The sequence below is a fragment of the Anolis sagrei genome, chromosome X (genome assembly GCF_037176765.1).
Source record: "Anolis sagrei isolate rAnoSag1 chromosome X, rAnoSag1.mat, whole genome shotgun sequence".
Lineage (NCBI taxonomy): Eukaryota > Metazoa > Chordata > Lepidosauria > Squamata > Dactyloidae > Anolis > Anolis sagrei.
This window is the reverse complement of record NC_090034.1, coordinates 57,150,116-57,172,691: the sequence shown is the minus strand read 5'-3', so window position 1 is coordinate 57,172,691 and position 22,576 is coordinate 57,150,116. Positions and strand designations below refer to the sequence as shown.

The 22,576-nt window shown below is 44.1% G+C and overlaps 1 protein-coding gene across 2 annotated transcripts in view; it reads left to right on the top strand.

Annotated features, from left to right (window-relative positions):
• PTBP1 (polypyrimidine tract binding protein 1) overlaps window positions 1-21,369 on the top strand; it is a 47,432-nt gene extending 26,063 nt beyond the window's left edge. For both annotated transcript variants that reach the window (XM_060784914.2, XM_060784915.2), the window contains 11 exons: window positions 1,233-1,379; window positions 2,276-2,446; window positions 2,566-2,676; window positions 3,169-3,343; window positions 4,361-4,438; window positions 7,849-7,997; window positions 12,497-12,530; window positions 13,031-13,123; window positions 14,012-14,228; window positions 16,342-16,419; window positions 18,622-21,369. In XM_060784914.2, the coding sequence (XP_060640897.1) occupies window positions 1,233-1,379; window positions 2,276-2,446; window positions 2,566-2,676; window positions 3,169-3,343; window positions 4,361-4,438; window positions 7,849-7,997; window positions 12,497-12,530; window positions 13,031-13,123; window positions 14,012-14,228; window positions 16,342-16,419; window positions 18,622-18,754 (1,386 nt within the window). In that variant the 3' untranslated portion in view covers window positions 18,755-21,369. The remainder of the gene's footprint in view (window positions 1-1,232; window positions 1,380-2,275; window positions 2,447-2,565; window positions 2,677-3,168; window positions 3,344-4,360; window positions 4,439-7,848; window positions 7,998-12,496; window positions 12,531-13,030; window positions 13,124-14,011; window positions 14,229-16,341; window positions 16,420-18,621) is intronic.
• The last annotated feature ends 1,207 nt before the right edge of the window (window positions 21,370-22,576 follow it).

The following is a 22,576-nucleotide window of genomic DNA, read 5'->3' as shown; positions in this document are numbered from 1 at the left end:
AATTTTAGGAATTTAAAAAGTTTTTACAAACAATTTTTTAAAAAGCTACAAGAGGTATTCCCTTGATTTTATGCACAATAAGACAACATAAAAAGGGCATCAATCCTGCTGTGTTTCAGAAAGATTTGTTCAACTACTGATATTTTTAGGAATTTTAAAAAGTTTTTTTCAATTAAAGTTTTTCTTCTACTAATTCCACAAAGAGGTGAAGGGAGGTGACCAGCTTTGCAGAAAGCTGTGATTGGCTGACAAGGGAAAGAACCAGCATGCATCTGCCGTTTTCATTCACATCAGCCCCCTCCCACCCCAGACATTTCCACAGTATGTCACATTGAAAAAAACACAGCTTGAAACAATGAAAAACAAAACAACTCTTTACTAATTTCTCCACAACATTTCAGAGGCTTCCGTTTTGTTTCGTAATGCTTAGTCGTTCGGAGATTTGTATTAATTAATCATACAAATCTCCGAATTATGAAACGGACCTCCGAAGCTTTGCACAACCTTGCCAACTATAGCTGACATCCCAGACTTTGGGCTTCCAACTCTCAGAATTCCTGACGATTGAACAAGCTGGCAATAGGAGCTTCTGGGAGTTGTTGGCCCAAACAGCAGGAGGGTCGCAGTCTGAGGATGCCTGAGCTATAGCCTCAAGTCGGACATTTTGGCTTAAAGCACCTTAAGAATTTAGAAAGCCATTTTCCGCATTCCAGTTGCTGCGTTTTCTCCATAACTTTTGAAAGGAAATGTATGGTTAGTATGAAAAAAGGGGTAAAAAGTATTTATGTTTGTTTCTGTGAAAAAATATTTTGGAGTAAGAGGAGAATGGCATAAACCTGACTAGTTGTTTTATTACCACTGGTCAACACACATTTTGGTGCCTCAAGTGTTAGCTCTGTTTCTGGGTATATTTGACCTGCTGATTCCAAAAACGGCACCAGTTTCCTCCTATAAACCCTTAGTGTTTGAGACACACAAGTCCCAAGATGGGGTCTCCAGCTACTTGATTTCCAATGGCTCCGCCGCCATGAACACGAGTCTGTTGACTTTGTTTTGCCATGCTGTCTTACGTTTCCCACATCCGTATTTATACTTCTCATGGCCTATACCTCATTTTGTCGCTGTTAGTTAAAGGGGTGCAGAAGCAGCTCCTTCCTGAATTCGGCCAGAGCATTTGGGCCAAGAATGCTTGTGGCTTGTGCATCACCTGCGTTTGCCCTCTGCCTCTCCAGGCTTTCATAGAAATGAACACAGAGGAGGCAGCAAACACCATGGTGAACTACTACACCACCATCACGCCCGTCCTCCGGAGCCAAGCCATCTACATCCAGTTCTCCAACCACAAGGAGCTCAAGACTGACAACTCTCCGAACCAGGCGGTGAGTTAGAATGTAATGGTTTGTGGGAGGTTGATCTGGGAGCCAAAATCATGGGTTTGTTTTTTTTTAGTTTATAATACAGTCTTGTAAAAAAAAAAAAGGGAAAGGGGAGGGTAGAAGTGATGGAGTTTTGGGAAATTGAAATCTCCGTAACCTTTTGGAAAATGGTTATTCAGAACCTTTTGGGAAAACCAGGAATCTTTTGGAAAGGCATGACCTTGTTAGAGATAGTAAAGTGCAATCTTCCTGTGAAGAGTTAAAAACTCGCTTAAGTCAACTTTCTCCTTAGTGGTAAATATCCACTAGTATTCATGCAAGGTCATTAGGTTTCTTAAGTGTTACACTGAAATCCCTAGATGTTTCTTTCAACTGTTAGGGACAAAGATATATCGGTGCACAAAAAAACAGCAGAGTTTCAGAAGTGTTCTCTTCAGTGCCCCAAAACATCTACTCGCCCTTAAAACATCTTGCCACTCCACACAGAGATGAAATTAAGGCCCCAAGCTAAACTTGGGAAAGCCTCTGCTTCTGGCTTAAGTAGCCCCCAGTGGTACAGTGGGTTAAACCGCTGAGCTTGCTGATCGAAAGGTTGCAGGTTCAAATCCGGGGAGCAGGGTGAGCTCCCGCTATTAGCCCCAGCTTCTGCCAACCTAGCAGTTCGAAAACATGCAAATGTGAGTAGATCAATAGGTACCGCTCCGGTGGGAAGGTAATGGAGCTCCATGCAGTCATGCTGGCCACATGACCATGGAGGGGTCTATGGATAACAGCAGCTCTTCGGCTTAGAAATGGAGATGAGCACCAGAGCCCGACACGACTGGACTTAATGTCGGGGAAAAACCTTTAGCTTTTTTACCTCTGGCTTGCTCACATGCTGCCGTGTTTTGTGTCCACAGCGGGCTCAGGCCGCCCTCCAAGCGGTGAATTCAGTCCAGTCCGGGAACCTGGCTCTGTCTGCTTCCGCTGCGGCCGTGGACGCTGGCATGGCTATGGCCGGCCAGAGCCCCGTCCTGAGGATCATTGTGGAAAACCTCTTCTACCCTGTGACTTTGGATGTCCTCCATCAGGTGAGGAGAGGGTCCCAGGTTCCCCTGTGGTGCACCTTCCTTCGCTCACTGCGTTTGCTATCCCTCCCTCCCCATATATAACTTTACTATTCTCTCTCTCCTCCCCCCATTTTGCGCAGATTTTCTCCAAGTTTGGCACTGTGCTGAAGATCATCACTTTCACCAAGAACAATCAGTTCCAAGCCCTCCTGCAGTATGCCGACCCCATGAGCGCCCAGCATGCCAAGCTGGTGAGTCCAACAGCGGGACTGTAAAACTCAGATTTAGAATTAGATGTCGCAGGTTTCATCTGGGAGACATGAAAAAATGCAATCTGAACTATTTACATATCAAATAACTAGTATAAGAGGCTTGTAGAAGGTTGCTATTTCCAGCAATGCCCCCTTCTCCCACAGTGGGACTCAAGAGAGCTCCTGAAAACAATACATTCCTACACAGTCTTTAAACACACAAAACCGCAACATGATATATTTACAGAGTTAATTGGAACCATACAAAAGTTTCAAAAATGTAAAATTTTAATAAAACATCACCCCTGATTATACATTAAAAGTTTGCTGAAAGAAAACAAAATAAGCAGTAAGTTTAGTATTGGAAGAGACAGGCTTTCAGGACCTCAACTGTTGGGAGTGCTCTAGGTGAAGCTCCACACTTTGCACATTGTGTCTGGAAGTGAACCCTATCCTTTTCCAAAAGTGAGTTCTGCTGCTCTCTCCTTGCAGTCTCTGGATGGGCAGAACATCTACAACGCCTGCTGCACCCTCCGCATCGACTTCTCCAAGCTCACCAGCCTTAACGTCAAGTACAACAATGACAAGAGCCGGGACTATACTCGTCCGGACCTGCCTTCAGGGGACAACCAGCCTTCCCTTGATCAGACCATGGCCGCTGCCTTTGGTGAGGGGAGCACTAACCACTCCATCCACAAACGACCCATGTTTACTTCAGCCTAATGTGCCATCAGATCTATTGTGTACCTCCATTTGCAAAACCCTGAAACCAAAAAAAATTCGCTGTCGAATGTAATGAGTGGCAGCAAAAGGTGCATTTTGGAATACAGCCATGAATAGATTAGGTGCATCTATTTATTTATTTACAGCATTTATATTTTGCCCTTCTCACCCCAAAGAGGACTCTTTGGGCGAATCACAGAACACATGCATAGCAAACATTCAATGCCATTAAAAAGACAGGACAGACAACAAATAGAGATATTATGTCGGCATTTTTCCCAACTTCGGCGTCCTGGAGGTTGTGTACAATTCTGGCCACGGGCTCTGACGAAGAGCCCTTGATCACATACTTCGTCCTTCATTCATTCTATGCTGCAGAATGAATCCACGTTAATTTGCTTAGTTTAGTGCTAAGGAGTCATGGAAGCTGTAGTTTGACCGGGCCTCGAAGCCTGCTCCGCCAAAGAGTGCAGGTGCCTCACCAAACTACAAATCCCAGGATTACATAGCATTGATCTATGACAATTAAATTACAGATGACATCCCTGAAATGGGATCTCCAGGGACTCCTTAAGCAGCTTCCTCTATTGCTTTGGTTCAGCACTACAATTACCGTATTACATGAATCTAATCTGGACCCTAATTTTGGTAAGGTGATGTAGCCAAAAAAGAGAGCATTAGATACAGTAGATCTTGCAAAACTTCCTGTTAGCATGAGGTTTGCTGCTCGTGTTGAGTGTAAGGCAAGCCATTTTCAGTCAAAATTGACCTATCTATAAGGATGCTCAGTTTTGGTGACAGTATGCCTTTGGAAAACAGATATAAATGGCAGGCAGAAGTCTGTTGCTAACCTACCTGTCCTGTGAGTTCCCTCTTGTAGCCAAAGGGACGCTTGGACTTTGTTTCCCTTGTTTTGTTTCCTATGCCACTCCCCTTAACCTGTGTTGCTCTCTTTTTTCAGGTGCACCAGGGATCATTTCGGCCTCACCTTACACCGGGGCTGGCTTCCCCCCTGCTTTCGCCATCCCTCAAGCTGCAGGTACTTTAAACTCACAGATCAGCTTGCTGATTTTACTACTAAGAGAAAGGGTTTTACTCAGTTCTCCCTATTGCCATTTGGGCTTCCTGGGCTACGAAGGGGGTTGCAAAAGGAGGAGTAGATTGAGAAGCCCCTGAGCTTAGGTTTTTATTTTTTTGTAAAGCATACCATATATGGGTTGTTGTAGGTTTTTTCGTGCTATATGGCCATGTTCTAGAGGCATTCTCTCCTGACATTTCGTCTGCATCTATGGCAAGCGTCCTCAGAGGTAGAGGTCACTCACTACCTCTGAGGATGCTTGCCATAGATGTAGGCCATATAGCCTGAAAAACCTACAACAACCCAGTGATTCCGGCCATGAAAGCCTTCGACAATACATATCATATATACCATATAAGCCGACCAGATTATTAGCCGAGGCACCTAATTTTGCCACAAAAAAACCTGGGAAAATATATTGACTCAAGTATAAGCCAAGGGTGGAAAATGCAGCAGCTACTGGTAGATTTCAAAATAAAAATAGATAGCAATAAAATGACATGAATTGAAGCATCAGTAGGTTACATGTTTTTGAATACTTACGTAAAACTACTTTAAGATAAGACTGTCCAGCTCTGATTAAACCATTACTCTAACCTTCCTCAATATAAATGTTCTTACATATCCTTCCAGTAATAATAGAGTAAAATAATAAATGGAATAATAATAAATAGAGTGAAATAAAAAAGCCCCCGGTGGCGCAGTGGGATAAACCGCTGACCTTGTTGACCAAAAGGTCGCAAGTTTGAATCCGGGGAGCGGCGTGAGCTTCCTCTGTCAGCCCCAGCTTCCGCCAACCTGTCAGTTCAAAAACATGCAAATGTGAGTAGATCAATAGGTACCGCTTCGTCGGGAAGGTAAGGGCGCTCCATGCAGTCATGCCGGCCACATGACCTTGGAGGTGTCTACGGACAATGCCGGCTCTTTGGCTAAGAAATGTAGATGAGCACTACACCCCAGAGTCGGACACGGCTGGACTTGTCAGAGGAAAACCTTTACCTTACCTTAGAATAATAAATGTAATAAAAAATAAAATAATAAATATAATAAAATTAGGTAAAATAATAAATAACCTTGACTTGAGCATAAGCCGAAGGGGGCTTTTTCAGCCTTTAAAAAAGGGCTGAAAAATCCGACTTATACTCAACTGTATACAGTATACAGATTTTCCCCATATCCCCCAGCATCTTAAATTAAGGTCAGTATATCAACATGCTGTGCGGGTAACAGAGTCCACTCCTTTCTCCCTTTTTTACCGTTGTTATAGTGAGTTTCCACTATATTGGTTAGAGATGTTGGAAGCTGCATAGAAAGCATAGCACTCCATGATCCTCAATCCAACTAGTCCCAGCTGAAACAGAGCCATTGATTCAGAGCGGATTTGGGCCCTTAACCCCCACTGCAAAAACACACAAATGGTCCATATGCGGACATGTATGCATCCCATCCCTGCATCCCGTCTGTTTTTCTTTACTGTGCTCGGCATTTGTGCAGTGGCCGTGTGACGTGCTTGCATGTCCCTTGCGTGTTTTGCCATCTTGGCGGAAACACAAGATGCCGTAGCCCTCCAAGATAACTCACCGCTGGCTAGACTCTCAGTGTGTGTGGTAACCTTGTGCATGGGTGTTTTCTTAATTTTGTAAAAGGCATGCAGCCCAAAACGTCTTAAGAAACCAATGTCCAGGCTTTTCAAGATAAGGGCTCCTGTTTTTATATGTGGTGAACTTGTAAGACAGTTAAAAACATAGCTGTGGTAAGGAATTTTTTGGAGAGTGGCAGTTCAACAACATGAGAGAAACACAATTCATGCCCCTGTTTTGATAGATCCATTGTTTTGAGCCTGAATCTCTTCATATGTTGCGTGTGATGTATCTCCCAATTAAATATGCTTCTATCCCCAAAGATATAACAGAATCATTTTACTAGTTAAGCATATACAGATGTTGGTTTGAGCAAACTGAAATATTATAACCAAACTATGTCATATTTTTATCTGATTAGTGCTCATCCTTTTTTTTAAAAAAAACGAAGCTTTCTATTGGAAAGTTTGGGTTCACAGTTCTCTCTGGATGTAGGTGAACTACAACTCCCCCAAATCAAGGTGAATTTTCCTCCAAAGACCTCCATTTTTTGTGGTCATGAGAGGTCTGTGTAACAAGTTTTGTCCAATTCCCTCTGGTGGAGTTCAGAGTGCTCTTTGATTGCAGGTGAACTATACATCCCAATACCTACAACTCCAAAATATCCAGGCCAGTCCCCCTCAAAATCCACCAGTATTCCATTTTGGGCATATTGGGTGTGCATACCAAGTTTGGATACAGGTAAACTACATTTCCTAGAAATCCCTCCAAAGACCTCCAGTATGTTTTGTTGGTCATGGGACATCTGTGTGCCAAGTTAGTTCCAGGTCCATCGTTGGTGGAGTTCTGAGTGCTCTTCGATTGCAGGTGAACTGTACATCCCAGTACCTACAGCTCTATAATTCTTCTATAATGGCTTCTATAATTCATAGACTTCATTATAATTGCTAAGAAAAATCCTGGTGAATTCTCCCCAAACTTCTCTAGTATGTTCAGTTGCTGATCAATTGCTCTGTTTGCTGTGTGCCATAGAAAATATTAGGAAAGGGATAAGGGAGGGGCAGTGGGCGGCGTCATGCAAATTTCACACCAATGGGAAGAGTCAGAAACATTGAGATGCTTGTGATGGAAGAAACACATAAAATCTAGAATTGAATTGTCCTCATATGAAAGCCTTCACTTGGGTGGCGGGCAGTATGATTTTTGGGGGCTCTAGTAGTAGTAGTAATTTTATTGATTATCCCTTAGGCCACATCACATTATCAAACAAAACAACAAGGCTTGATAAGACTTGATTGCAGTCTATGTAGTAAGTTAAAATAAGATACTTACAACAATACAGTAAATAAATACAAGATATGATAAAACAGTATATACACCATATTTCCTTATCACCTCTACAATTTACAGTTTTTACAGGGCTCTTGTACATGTTAATGGCACTCACTATAACCTGCAGTGTCATTGGAGGGAGGCCCCTTTGGTGTTTCCTGTGTGGTGGGAGCTATATCTGTTTGTGGAGGCGGGAGGTAGTCTGTGTAAGTGGACACCGCAGCCACACACATACATACATATTTTCACTTTTATTGTTTGTGTGTGTGTGTATGTGTATGATGTGTGAAGGGATTGTTGTCAAAAGGGCTCATTGGTGCCCAAGGAGAGCCAAACGCACCTCATTATCCCGGACTGGAGAGGCTTCAGCCACTTTTGGGAGCGTGTGTTCGGAGTGCAACGAGGGGAAACGGTGTCAGGGGATCGCTTTGTCGGCTCACGCTCTTGTAATTCTTCCAGGCCTCTCAGTCCCCAATGTCCACGGGGCGCTGGCTCCTTTGGCCATCCCGTCCGCAGCCGCTGCCGCAGCTGCCGCAGGACGGATTGCCCTTCCCGGCCTCTCCGGGACAGGGAACTCTGTCCTGCTGGTTAGCAATCTGAACTCGGAGGTTAGTGGACCCCTTGTTGCCATCTCTTCTCTCCAGTATATTCTAACTCACAGTCTATTATTATTATTATTATTATCATTATATTATTATTATTACTATTATTCTTTTGCTTACCTTCCAGTTTACTTTCCCATCTCACTGTTCTGCCAATCGCTTCTCAGGAATCCTTTTCACTGTGCTGCTGAGCTCTCCTCCCTTTTCTTTCTCTCTCTCTCTCGTTCAATCACTCCGAAAGGGGAATGCCCAAGAAGAGAGAGTCCAGCAGCAGCCTAAAACCCAACTGGGAGGCGGATAACTTCGAACAGACCTCTTCAACCCTCCCAAGTGTTTGGGACTCCCAGTTCCCAGAAGTCCTAGCTGAAAGTCAGGAATTCTGGACGCTGGAGTCCAAGACACCTGGAGGGCCGCAGGTTGACAAAGCCTGCAAATCAGCAACTCCAAATGAGATCCCAAAATGTCTTTATGAAGAATCCCCCTCCTCACAACAGTTTAGCCCAGGCATGGGCAAACTCTCTCCAGGTGTTTTGGACTTAGGAAATGTGGGAGTTGGAAAGTCCAAAATACCTGGATGGTCGAAGTTTGCCCATGCCTGGTTTAGTCTCTACTTGGGTCAACCTTTTTTTCCCATATGCTGCAACCTCAAAATGCATCATTTGGGGAGACAATATGGATCCTCTCTTTTTTCATTGTTGTCTCCATTCCTCTCCCCCAAAACATCCTCCTGCCAGCTTAGCTTCATATCCCCTGCCTTTTGCAAGTATATATTTCCTTTTGCTTATGTATCAGTACATCCACCTTTACCTCTCTGAAGCTGTTGCATTTTAACTCCGATCTTTTTATTTATTTACTTATTTATTTGCAATATCTCCCAACGATTTTACCCCTTTCCTCTCCCCCCAAAAAGTTTGAAATGTTTGGATGGCATTACGGCAGGCTGAAGGCACATATGGGGGGAAATTAAAAATCTGTGTCCTTTTAGGGTGTCCATTCAGTTGTATTTGGAATTTTTTTTGTTTTTTGGGTTTTTTTTTGTTTTTTGCGGAGGCACAGCGTTTGGGTCTTTTACCAACATTGTTTAGAGCCTGACGCTCGAAAAAAGTGTGCAGAAGTGGCAGTCCTGCTTTGTAGTGGCCTGAAATCTTGAAAGCAGAGGCATGGATGAGGAAACCGAATAGGAAATTAACCCTGTTTTCATCTGTTTCTCTGTCCTTCTTTTCTGTCCACTTCAGTCTTTTGGGGCATGACGTTTTGCCTGCAATACTCACCCACTCTTAGTTGGAGGCAAATACCATCCAAAGTCTTCCCAAGTTGATAACAAAAGGGATTTCCTGCAAGAAAAACTGTCAGTCATTGATCATGGATGCCTTTCTCTTTTTCCATGGGGAGGTATTTCTCCTTCTACTCTATGGAGAAAATCCATTTGGGGAGGAACAGAGACTGTCCAGTCGGGTTCTGGAAACTCTAGTACATTGTTTAGGTGCTATTTTGCTTCAAAATGGGTCCTGAATTGCAACGGTTTGCTTCCCATAACTCTCCCAAATCACTCTCAGGCATTAAATCTATTTGGAGACATATTTATTGCTTGCAGGGTGGGAAAATGGCCTTCCTAAGTAAGCCCCTTGCCACCCAAATCCCCCTGCCAGCATTTCCTCCTAGAAGAATCAGGAGACATCCAAGTGTATTGGTGAGTGTGCGCCAGCCTTGTGCGGTGTGCCGTCCCGTACGAGTCTTGCTCCGCAGCCGCTACGTCATGCCCTCTTGGTGTGTTTGTGTGGGGATGTTTCCTCTCTTCTTTCCTTTGGCTCATCCATCCGGCTTCCTCCTTAGGGCCGAAACCACTGTGATACCTGTAGTGAAACTGAACTAACCACTCTGACTCCTTGTGATTTTTTTCCCGCTTCCCCACCATTGCTTGTATATAATCAGTGTTGTAGAGACTTTTTAATCTGTGCATAGAGCTGTGCAAGAGGCAGTGTTCATCAGAGGGGCCTCGGCTCTTCCCATCCAAATTGGAAACCTGGGTTTCGAAGGCAGAGGATCTCTGGTCCTTGCCTCTCAATTGATTGATCCCTCAGCCCCATAGTAGGAGGGGAGGGGAGCTGGTGCTTGGGGTTTTCACCCTGGGGAGTTACAGGTACTCTAATGTCTTTCCAAACAGCTTTTTCCACCTTGATCGGGGGTCTCAAAAGACCAGGGAGCACATAAGCCTCGCTGAGCCACATTACTGGTGTATTTGTATTGCACCACTTCCTTCCTCAAGGGCCATTGATAGTAATAACTAGCATATATACCCAGCATTGCGTGGATGTTGGAGGGACTACTGCCCTTCTCCTTTAATCCGTTCTTTCTCTTTCCCTCCTCTTACATCTTTTTCCTTTTCCGCTCTCTTCCTTCCTCCCCTCTTTTTCTTCCATCTCTCCCTCTTTTCCCTTCTCTTCCCTCATACTTTTCCTTTCTCTTCCTTGCTTCTCTCTTTCACTTTCCCTTCCCTCATAACTTTTTCTCTTCCTTCTTTCACTCCTTTGTCCTTCTTCCTTCCCCTTTCCTTCTCTCTTTTCCTTTCTCTTCCTTGTTTCTATTTCCTTCCTTCCCCTTCCCCTTTCCTTCTCTCTTTTCCTTTCTCTTCCTTGTCTCCTTTTCCTTCCTTCCTTCCTTCCTTCCTTCCCCTTTCCCTTTCCTTCTCTCTTTCCTTTTCCCTTCCCTCATAGCTTTCCTTTCTCTTTCTTCTTTCCTTTTCTTTGTTTCTTTCCCTACTCTTTCTCTCTCCCTTCTTCATACTTTTGCTTTCTTTTTCTTCTCTCATTTTTCTTTCTTTCTTGTTTGCTTGCTTCCTTTCTTTCCTTTCCCTTCTCTCTTTTTCTTTCCCTCCCCCATACTTTTCCTTTCTCTTTCTCCCTTCCTTTCTCTTCCCTTTCTTCCTTTTCTTTCTCTTCCCTTCTCTCTTTCTCTTCTCCATACTTGTCCTTTCTCTTCCTTCTTTTTTCTTCCCTCCCTCCTTTCTTCTTTACCTTTCTCTTCCTTCCTTCTCTCCATTTTCTTTCTTCCTTTTCTTACCCTTCTCTCTTTTTCTTTCCCTCCCCTCATACCCTTTTCCTTCTTCTCTCTCCCCCCCCCTTCCTTTTCCTTTTCTTCTCTCCCTTCTCCTGCTCTGAAAGAGCCTGCCTCAAAATGTCTTCATGGCAACATGGCCCTCTTTCGTCCCTCCCCCCCCCCCCATTTCTTTCCCAGGGACATTGTGGAGGGCCACTTCACCTAACCGCAGCCAGTCCAGTGACATCTGGAAGGGCTACGGGATTGTCGCCTAACAGTGGTACAGTCTGACATACAAACACGAGAGACAAACTATGATATGCAATAATAATAAGCTTTATTTTTATCCTGCCCCCTCTCCCCACAGGGACTCGGAGCTGCTTATAGCGCGCACATACACATACACACCTTAGATAGATAAATAGATAAGAATAGTAATTATTTTATTTCGTACCTGCCTCTTGTCAAGGCTTGAGGCAGGGTACAATATAATTGAAATATAGAGATAATAAAGGCCGAAGTAACCTTTTTTCATGGATGTCTCTGAGCCGTTAAGTCACAGAAGGGATGTCAAATGCTCCCATGTCTTTTTGCTAAACAGGAAGACACATAACCAAAGCAGTCCAGAGAGAGATCCATCCAGCTTAAAATCCTATAATTGGAAGGGATCCCAGAGGCCACTCCACCATAAAGGAGCCCACCACAAAAGCACTCCCGAAGGACGCCTGTCTGACCTCAATTTGAAAGACTCCAAAGTGGAAGACCCCCACCGCCATTCTCTTGACAGCAAAACAAAGGGTCAAAATTTGCTCCGAAGCCCCTCTGTTGCAGTGCTGCCTCCTTTTCTTAGATAAACCTTACTTGAAGTAAAGTACTCTTCTTTTATTGTTGTGTTCCACTAGGTTGCAAACAAATCCACCTATTAACTAGTTTTTTCCCCTTCTGTAAACGAAAGTGTTGTGCGTTTTTAGAAATCTATACATCTTTTACTGATGGAACACTACATATTTCTTTTATGTATTTACTGACCTGTGTTTTTGCTACTTTTTTTCCTTTTCCCCCCCCTCTCTCTCCCACCCCCTTCCCTTGATATTTTATTATTTTGTTTCCCTTCCTTCCCTTTCTCCCCGATCCGGAATTTCTTTGCCAACTGACTGCACGGTTCTTCTGCTTCCTGTTGTTGCTTGAAACAATTTTTTTATTTTATTTACCAAACCAAACAAAAAAAAAATACACCCCTCTCAAAAACAAAAACAAAACACCAAACCTTCCTGCTCTTCGGAAACCAACTTGCCCTCCAATATTAACCATCTTGAAAACTTCATCATCCATCAACCAATTTCGCCATTTCCTGCGGGGACTACTCTACCTTTCCTTCGTTGGCGACGATTTGCGCAACCTTCGCTCTCCCCTCCGATTCCTTACCTCTTCCCTGTCCCTCCGCTGCCTTGCTCTGCTGTTCTCTAAAGAGAGTTACGCCCCAATGCCTCTTTATTCTTTTCGGTATGTTATTCACACTTTTTTATTACTTTATTTTATTTGGTTTGTTTCATTACTTTTGGGGGGGGGAGGGAAAGACGGTGTTGGCGTGGGGAAGAGGGGTGGTTGGGCTGAATGCTTTAGTTACCCAAATGCAAGTTTTTATTTCTTGTGCATGGTTTTGGGTTGCTTTGCATGCCCCTTGGGGTCAGCCACATTGAAATAGCATAAGGGGAAGTGAGGCATTGGTTTACCTTGTCTCTGCTGACAGCGGTTGGCATTTTGCTCCAGAGAATTGCCCCTCTCAACTTCACCGCTGGTCCAGTTTCAAATTTTCAGCAAGGATCCCATCAGGTCTGCTGACTTTGTTATTTTTTAGTTGGGTTTTTTTAGTGTTCTGATTCGCCCTTGGGATACAACCCAATTGAAGGCAATCTGGTGAATTTGGGAGGGGGGCAAGAAATGGCAGGTTTTCCCCCCTTGAAGACATGTCTTTGTCCCCACCCCCTTTTTTTCCCCTCAAGGGGTCTATGGTGATGTCCAGAGAGTGAAGATCTTGTTCAACAAGAAGGAGAACGCCTTGGTTCAGATGGCAGATGGCAACCAAGCCCAATTGGGTGAGCATATGGGCTTTCCTTCCCTGTGAGGCCTGCCATCTGAGAACAGTCTGGGAAGGCTAATCTTAAGAGTCGGAAGGGCCTCCAAAAGCCATCCAGTTCCTTAAGATAGGTGGATGGATGATAGAATCATGGAATCCTAGAGTGGGAAGGAACACCAAAGGATGTCCCATTCATAAAGACAGATGGATGTATGATAGAATCATGGAATCCTAGAGTAGGAAGGGATCCCAGTGGCCATCCTGTCCAATTCGCAAAGATAGATGGTAGAATCCTGGAGTTGGAAGGGGCCCCAAAGGCCATTCAATTCCTAAAGATAGGTGGATGATTGAATCGTAGAATCCTAGAGTTAGAAGGGACACCAAAGGCTATCCAGTTCCCAAAGATGGATGGACAGATGATAGAATCCTAGTTGGAAGGAACTCCAAAGGCCATCCAATTCCCAAAAATAGATGGATGGATGATTGACTCATGGATAGATGATAGAATCCTGTAGTCAGAGGGGATCCCAAAGGATGTCTAATTCATAAAGATGGATGGATAGATGATCAAATCTCAAAAGTCTAATGTGACTCCAGTGGCCATCCAGTCCAATTTCCAAAGATAGATAGATAGATAATAGAATCCTAGTCAGAGGGACCCCAAAGGTCACCCAATTCCCTAAGATGGATGGATGAATGATTGAATCATCGTATCCTAGAGTCAAAGGAACCCCAAAGGCCATCCAGTTCCCCAAGATGGATGGATCATAGAATCTTAGAGTCGGAAGAGATCCCAAAGACCATCCAATACATTTCCCAAAGATAGGATGTTGTCGTATTTGTGCCCTGAAGGCCGGTGCTGCCTCCGTGACGTAAAATGCCTGTATCGTTCTCTCATTCCTGACAGCCATGAGCCACCTCAATGGCCACAAACTGCATGGGAAGCCCATCCGGATCACGCTCTCCAAGCACCAGACTGTGCAGCTGCCCCGTGAAGGGCAGGAGGACCAGGGCCTGACCAAGGATTATGGCAACTCCCCCCTCCACCGCTTCAAGAAGCCCGGTTCTAAGAACTTCCAGAACATTTTCCCTCCATCGGCCACTCTTCATCTCTCCAACATCCCGTAAGTGGTCCAAATGGGTTCCTCTAGGGAAGAAGAGAATTGCAGGCCCATTGGAGTCTCTGAGCAAAGCCAGCAAATACCCTTCCCTGCCTGAAACTTGAGGGATGAACATTATTTATTTATTTATTTAATTTTATTTACAGCATTTTTATCCTGCTCTTTTCAGTCCGAAGGCGACTCAGGGCGGCATACAGATTGGCAACAATTAGATGCCATAAAAATACATGCATACATATCAATTAAAAACATTTAACATATATTAAAAATCATATAAAAACCAATTAAAACAATAATAATTAATACCCTGCAGAGCACTTTTCTGTCTCCTTTTGAATGATTTGCTGACTCTGATACTATATTTCTTCCATTCTAAGACATTCTTTCCCCCTCTATATAAACATCTCAAAAAATGGGCTGCATCTTAGAATTGTGGGTGTATCTTACGTATTTTTGTTGGCATCAGTAGTACAGAAATTAGGGTGCACATTATAATGGATGGCATTTTACAATGGATTTATGTATCGTGTCAAAAGCAAATTGAGAGTACAGTTGTAATGTATTAAAAAACACAAAGTTTAAAACTTGGCATTATACTAGATGTTCTTTGACCAGTAGTTGTCCACTTGGAGTACCTCTGGTATTGCTGTGAGAAGGTCCTCCATTGTGCACGTGGCAGGGTTCAGGTTGCATTGTAGTAAGTAGTCTGTGGTTTGCTCTTCTCTGCACTTGCTTGTCGTGGACTCCACTTTGTGGCCCCATTTCTTAAGGTTGGGTCTGCATCTCATGGTGCCAGAGCACAGCCTGTTCAGCACCTTCCAAGTCGCACAGTCTTTTGTGTGCCCAGGAGGGAGTTTCTTATTCGGTATCAGCGATGGATTGAGGTTCCAGGTCTTAACCTGCCACTATTGGACTCTCGCTTGCTGAGGTGTTCCTGAGAGTATCTTTGTAGATTTTAGGAAGCTATTTCTTGATTTAAGGCATTGGTGTGCTGCTGATATCCGAATAGAGGATGGGCTGGAGATGTCACTGCCTTGGTTTTTTCATTATTGGCTGCAGTTACTTCCTGGCGGGTGTCAGGTGGTGAAGGACCAGCTAAACAGTATAATTTCTCCAGCGGTTTGGGACATAGACATCCTGTGATAATACAGCATGTCTCATTAAGAGCCACAAATTTCAATAAAAATATTTTTCTTATAAAAGAGCCACATCCGCTATTTTAACGTGGTAAGATGTATTCCCCACTGGGCATGCGTATTCAGCAGCAGAGTAGCAAAGCGCAAGGGCAGATGTCTTCACTGTGCCTGGTTGTGATCCCCAGGTTGTGCCTGTCAGTTTTCATATAGTATTGTGTCTATCACACACTTTTTCCTTGATATTCAAGCAGTGCTGTCTCATTAAGAGCGACATCCACTGTTTTAACGTAGTGAGATGTATTCTACACTGGGCATGCGTATTTAGCAGCAGAGTAGCCAAGCGCAAGGGCAGGTGTCTTCACTGTGTCTAGTTGTGATCCCCAGGTTGTGCTAGAAATAACATTTGTATGATATTATTTCTATCACCTACTTTTTGCTTGATATTCAAGCAGTGCTTCTTGTAAGTCAGAGCACGGTCCATAGTGACTTCCAGGCAATTCTCCAGTGGGATTCCTTCCCAGGTCATCCTCGGAGCTCTAGATGCTTGTCTGTTCTTAAGGTGAAAAGTACATGTCTGTGTTTTAGATGGACTCAGAATCAGCTGGTTTTCCTGGTAATAGACAGTAAGAGCACCTAAAGTTTCAGAGAGCTTCTGTTCAACCATTTCAAAGTTCTCTGCTTGAGCGGTGATGGCACAGTCATCGGCATAGATGAAACTCTGTCCCTTCTGGCTGTGGCTGGTCATTTGTGTAAATATTGAACATTGATGAAGCAAGCATGCTCCCCTGAGGCAGGCTGTTCTTCTGTTTTCACCGTCTACTTCTCTGGCTCTTGGAACTCAACAAAAAAGCTCCTGTTTTGTAGGAGATTTCCTATTTCCTTTAAAATTCATAGTTAAAAACCAAAGGAGGAGGAAGCAACCCATTGGGCAAGTATGCCTTGAAGACTCTTGAGCCTCTGTTCCCTTTTCCTCCCTCTAGGCCTTCAATCATTGAAGAGGACATCAAGCTGCTGTTCTCAAGCAACGGAGGCATTGTGAAAGGCTTCAAATTTTTCCAGTAAGTCCAGTTCTTTCCTTGAGTTGGGAGCAGAGTAGTGATTCCGGGTGAGGTCATGTTCCTTTCTTCCTTGCTGCCTTTAGTTTGGCCTTGCCAATCTCAAGATGTTTCCAGAGGAAAAGGTCCTGACCTTCCTATATAGAAATGTAGTTGGGTTTCTGTGAGATTTCTGGGGTGTCTGGCCATGTTCCAGGAGCATTCTCTCCTGACATTTCGCTTGCAACTATGGCGGGCATTCTCAGAGCTTGTGAGGTCTGTTGGAAACTTGGCAAGTGGGGTTATATATCTGTGGAATGATGTCCAGGGTGGGTGAAAAAACTCTTGTCATCTTGAGGCAAGTGTGAATGTTGCAATTGGCCACCTTAATTAGCATTGAATGGCCTTGCGACTTCAAAGCTTGGCTGCTTCCTGCCTGGGGGGATCTTTTGTTGGGAGATGTTAACTCGCCCTGATTGTTTCCTGTCTGGATTTCCCCTGTTTTTCAAGTCTTCTTTATTTTCTGTCTTGATTTTAGAATTTTTAATACTGGTATCCAGATTACGTTCATTTCCATGGTTTCTTCCTTTCTGTTGAAATTGTTCACATGCTTGTGGGTTTCAGTGGCTTCTCTGTGTAGTCTTGACATGGTGGTTGTGAAAGTGGTGCAGCATTTCTGTGTTCTCGCATACTGTGCTGTGTCCATGCTGGTTCTTCAGGTGCTCTGCTATGGCTGACTTCTCTGGTTGAATCAATCTGCAATGCCTTTTCTGTTCTTTGATTCATGTCTGGGCATTGCTGCTGCGTTTTGGGGACCCTCTGTAGACTTGTACACGGTTGCATGGTATACGGTAGACTCCTGCAGAGGTGAGAGGATCTCTCTTGTCCTTTTCTGAACAGAGCATTTGTTGGATTTTCTTATTGGGTCTGTTGATAGTGTGTAGGCCAACCTACAAGGTGAACTGAACCACCTGAACTGGGCTATACAGGCCAATGGAGACTCCACCACAGACAACAGAAGAACAGCAAGACCAAGAACAAGCCACAAGAGTCAAGACAGAGGTCCACCCAGAGGAAAAGGGTTTTTGCCATACATCAAGGGAACCACTGACCGAAGCTGATGAAGAAACACAACCTACAAAATATCTACAGATCCACTAAGAAAATCCAATACATGCTCCGTTCAGCAAAGGACAAGGCGGATCCTCTCAGCTCTGCAGGAGTCTCCCGTATACCATGCAGCTGTGGACAAGTCTCCATAGGGACCACCAAATGCAGCAGCATTGCCCAGGTACGAATCAAGGAACAGGAAAGGCAATACAGGCTAATTCAACAAGAGAAGCCAGCCATAGCGGAGCACTTGATGAACCAGCCTGGACACAGCATATTATTGGAGAACACAGGAATGCTGGGCCACTCTTAACAACCACCATGTCACACTACACAGTGAAGCCATTGAGATCCAGAAGAAGCACATGGACAATTTCAAAAGAAATGACGAAACCATGAAAAGAAACAAAATCTGGTTCCCACTATCCAAAAGATTGAATATCAGGACAGTAAATAAAAAGCAACACTAAAAAAAAAACAAAAAAAACAAAAACAAAACAGGAATTCCAGACAGGAAACAATCAAGGCCAACTAACACCTCCCAACAAAGGATTCCCCCAGGCAGGAAGCAGCCAGCTGTGAAGCTGCAAGGCCATTAAATGCTAATCAAGGTGGCCAATTGCAACATTCACACTGGCCTCAAGCAGACAAGAGTTCTTTCTCCCACCCTGGACATCGTTCCACAGATATATAAACCCCACTTGCCAAGTTTCCAACAGACCTCACAAGCTCTGAGGATGCCTGCCATAGATGTGGGTGGAATGTCAGGAGAGAATGCTTCTGTAACATGACCAGACAGCCCAGAAAACTCACAGCAACCCAGCGGTTTTGGCTATGAAAGCCTTTGACAACACAGAAATGTAGTTCTTTCAGTAAAGTCTTTTGTAATGCTTTAAGTTTGACTCCGCTCCTGTAATTGCTGGAGTTCATTGGCTCTGCTTCTGTGCTCAGCAGCTTCTGATCTGCTGAAAGGGCTGCTGTTGCCCCTTTTTTCCCTGTTCTGAAATCACCCAGCAAAGAGATGCCCCCCCCCCTTCCCTCTGGCCACGCATTCAGAGCAAATGTCAGAGGCCCTGATCCCCTAACTCTCTCATCCTTCTTGCTGTCCCCCAACAGGAGAGATCGCAAGATGGCGCTGATCCAGATGGGCTCTGTCGAGGAAGCCATCCAGTCCCTCATTGACCTCCACAACCATGACCTCGGCGAGAGCCACCACTTGCGTGTCTCCTTTTCAAAATCTACCATTTAAGCGCCTTTTAAAAAGAAAGCAACAACATGGCGGTGGCAGCAACGTGACTGATAAAACAACGAATCGCAATTGTCAACTGCCGCCGTTGCCGCCCTTCTTCAAGGGTCCGGCTTCTTGATTTTTTTATTATTTTTGTTTTTAAAGGGGCTAGCCCACTGATGCGGGCGAGACCAACTTCTATCATTCCAGGGGAGGGGAGGGGAAGCCACTTTACAAAACAAAACAGCACAAGGGAGAGAAAACGAATGCAGCAGAAGTGACCTTAAAAAGACAACAGATGTTTTATTTTTCTAAAGAGAAGTGCAGTTTACTAGGCCTTTTTTTCAAAATCCAATGTTGATGTGTCAGAATCCTTTGACCAAGGGAAAAGAAATCAAATGAAATCCATTACGCTGGAGAAAAAGTTAACGTTCTTGTTGGGGAGCCGAGACACAAAGATGGCACCCACTCTAGAGCGTAGTATTGCCTTCACAAGGTTAGCTTTCGGCCTTGGAAGCTCCCCAGTCTAAGTTGTCTGATGCGTTGTTAGCATCAGCTCTGAATTTTCTCTAAATGCCGCTCAGCCTTTTGCGGGAGGGGGGGCGGATGAGGAAAGGCCTTCTTTTCCTCAGCCTATGCGCCCAACTAACCTCATGGTGCCTTAGAGAAATTACAATTCCTCATTTGGATCGTTAGGAAAGTTACAAAAGGGCTGTGGGACGTTATGAGTCACATGCAGTGAAGGAAAGGGGAGACAAGCGGCTTTTTTGTCTCCTCCATTTCCGGCGCTTAACGTTGCCCCCATTGTGGCCTAAGCTTAGCTTCCCTGCAGGGTGAAAATACTTGATCAAAAAATGACACAGGTTTAAAACATTTCGCCGTCAGCCTTTTTGCAAACACGGTGCAAATGGAGGCCCGAATGTAAGTACCATCCAACCCAAGCGGATTGGAAACTACCCATTTTGAGCCTTAAGGTGCCTTGGTTACCTCCGTCACTGAAACCAGCATCTCTAACTATAGCAGCCTTCAAATCCTGGTTATAATCCTCCCCTTTTTAAAAAAATTAGTCCTTTCTTCTTTTATTTGTTTGGTCTGTCCTCTGCCTTAGCTGTATTCCCAGTTGACCAAATATCCTAATGGGGTTCATCAAGGTATTTATATATATATATATATATGCAGAAGGCGATAGCGTTAATGTTTGTCATAGATAAGACAGTATAAATATATCAAAACTTTAGTCTTCTATTACTTTTGTATCCCTGTACTTTAGTAATTTGTAAGCTGGCGAAAACAGCCCTTTTAGTTTTTATCGAGAGGAGCATTTAAACGTAAAGTGCTTTGCTTCAAACGAAAGGGATCTGACTTAAAAAATAAAGGGGAGGGGCGTCATCTTTGAATAATCCAGGCTCTCTGCATTATTTAAAGATACCTTCGTTTACCTTTTCCCTCCCCAATCGGTGCCTAAATCACCATTCCATCGAGGCCTTTCAACTTTCCCATTCCAACCCTGTTTGTATATTCCGATGTTGCCTTACCGGTTTGTTTCCCTCTATCTTTCCATTCGTATAAAGATAAAAACCAGAATGTTGTAGTTCATATCAGGGGTTTTTTTTCAAATTGTGGACCAAAGCTGTTGTTTGTTTTTGATTTATTTTTCTCAGTGTATGTGGTGTTGTCTCAAGTTGCTCCTGGTTGTTGTTGTTGTTCCGCAGGAGCCGTTGGCTCGCTTTTGTCACTTGAGGTTATTCTCTTTTTTTTCTCTTTGAAGTCTTAGACTCCATTTGGGGAAAGTCATCCCTTGTTTTCAACAGGGGGGATGCAGTCTATGCTGGAGGAGTGTGTGGACCGCTTGAATGATGAAGTGTTGTCGGTTTGGGTGGCCGAGTCGCTTATACCACAGACGGAGCCTCCTCATTTTTTTGCCATTGTTATCACCATCTTATCACCATTCTCCACGAATATATGCCCTAACTGTCCCCAAAATAATGGCAGAAGGGGTACGAGGAGGATGGGAAGGGGCTTCCAGGAGCCCTCTTCACATTTTGCGGGGCAAAGTGAAACCAAGCTGAGTCCCTCCTGGGTCGCCGCACATTCCAATCCTAATGCAATCCACCTTAGAATGGTCTTAAGTTTAATATTTTGCTATTTTGACAGTGGGGTCACTCTGTGGCATTGTCTGGAGTGGAGTCCCCCCCCCCCCCTTTCTTTTGGATCCTGTGTTTTCCTCTCTTTTTTGGCATGTAAATGTAAGTAACGAGAAGAAGCAAAAGGTGTAAATATTTATACTTTTTTATACCTGTTGTAAGACATGAGAAGGGCGCTGCCCGCCCGCATGCATTTTTACGGCGAAACAGATGTATATTTTGATAACCAGCGATTGCCAGGTTCAGTATTGTGGAAGGGGCGGGCCATGCGCAACAGCAGATTTCCCATTGCCTGGCTGAAAAGACAAAAAAAACAACATGTATTACAAAAAAAGATATTTGAAATTAAAACTATTTTATAACAGACTGTAGTATCTTTTTCCATAGCCTTTTAGCAATTGGCTTGTTTTAAGTTTGTAGTAAACGGCAGTCAGTGGCCGGTCTGTACTTCTTTTTATTTTGCCTTTCAATAAATGTCTTCTGTATTCTTTGCTCCTGCTTTTTTTTTCTCCTCCCTTTTATTGTTGCCTCTTGTTCTGTTTTGTTTTGCTTGACTCCTTGCGCGACTCTAGCTGCCTCCCATTTTATGTTCCCTTTCCTTCCCATATAACCAAAGGGTTTGGATTGATTGTGGGTGTGCATATATCTCTCCGCTGCCACCACATGTGACATTTTGCACTTACCTCTGCAATAATAATAATAATAATAACAAGAACAACAACAAATTAATTACATGATTATATATATATTTGTGTCAAGAACTACTTGAAAAACTGCAAGTTGCTTCTGGTGTGAGAGAATTGCCCGTCTGCAAGGACATTGCCCAGGGGACGCCCAAATACTTTACCATGCTATGGGAGGCTTCTCTCATCTCCTCACATGGGAAGCTGGAGCTGGCAGGCAGGAGCTCACCCCACTGTTAGGGTTCAGACCACTGACCCTTTAGGTCAGCAGTCCAGCCAGCACAAGGGTGCTCAATATATTGAAAATACATATGTATGTGTGTGGCTCGAGTGTCCACTTACACAGACGGGACCCCACTTCCACAAATAGCTATAGCTCCCACTCCTCAGGAGACACCAATGGCCCTCCCTCCAGTGACATCGCAGATTATAAAGAGCGCCATGAACATGTCCAAGAGCCCTGCCAGCGTCCTCCACAAACACCATTCTGTCCACCACCGAAGTGAATGCTTTCATACGGGAACAATTTCATCCTTGATTTTCTGTTTTTCCTCTTACCACAGACATCCCAGTATTTCTTACTCTCTCCATTGGTGTGGAATTTGCATGACCCTGCCCACTGCCTCTCCCTTCATCCTTTCCTGTTCTTTTCTATGGCACATAGGAAACAGGAATTGATCTGCAACAGAGCATACTAGAGAGGTTTGGGGAGAATTCATGATTTCTAGGAGTTATAGGTACTGGGATGTATAGTTCACCTGTAATCTAAGAGCACTTTGAACTCCATCAAAGATGGAATTGGACCAAATTTGGCACACACGGCCCCCATGACCAGCAAAAAATTCTGCAGGTCTTTAGGGAAAATTCATTGTGAGTGAGTTGTAGTTCACCTACATGCAGAGAGCACTGTGAACCTAAACACGGATGGATCTGGAACAAACCAGGCACACGTACCTGATATGCAGAAATTTGATTACTGGACAGGATTGGGGTGGGGGCTGACTTTCCTTTCTGGG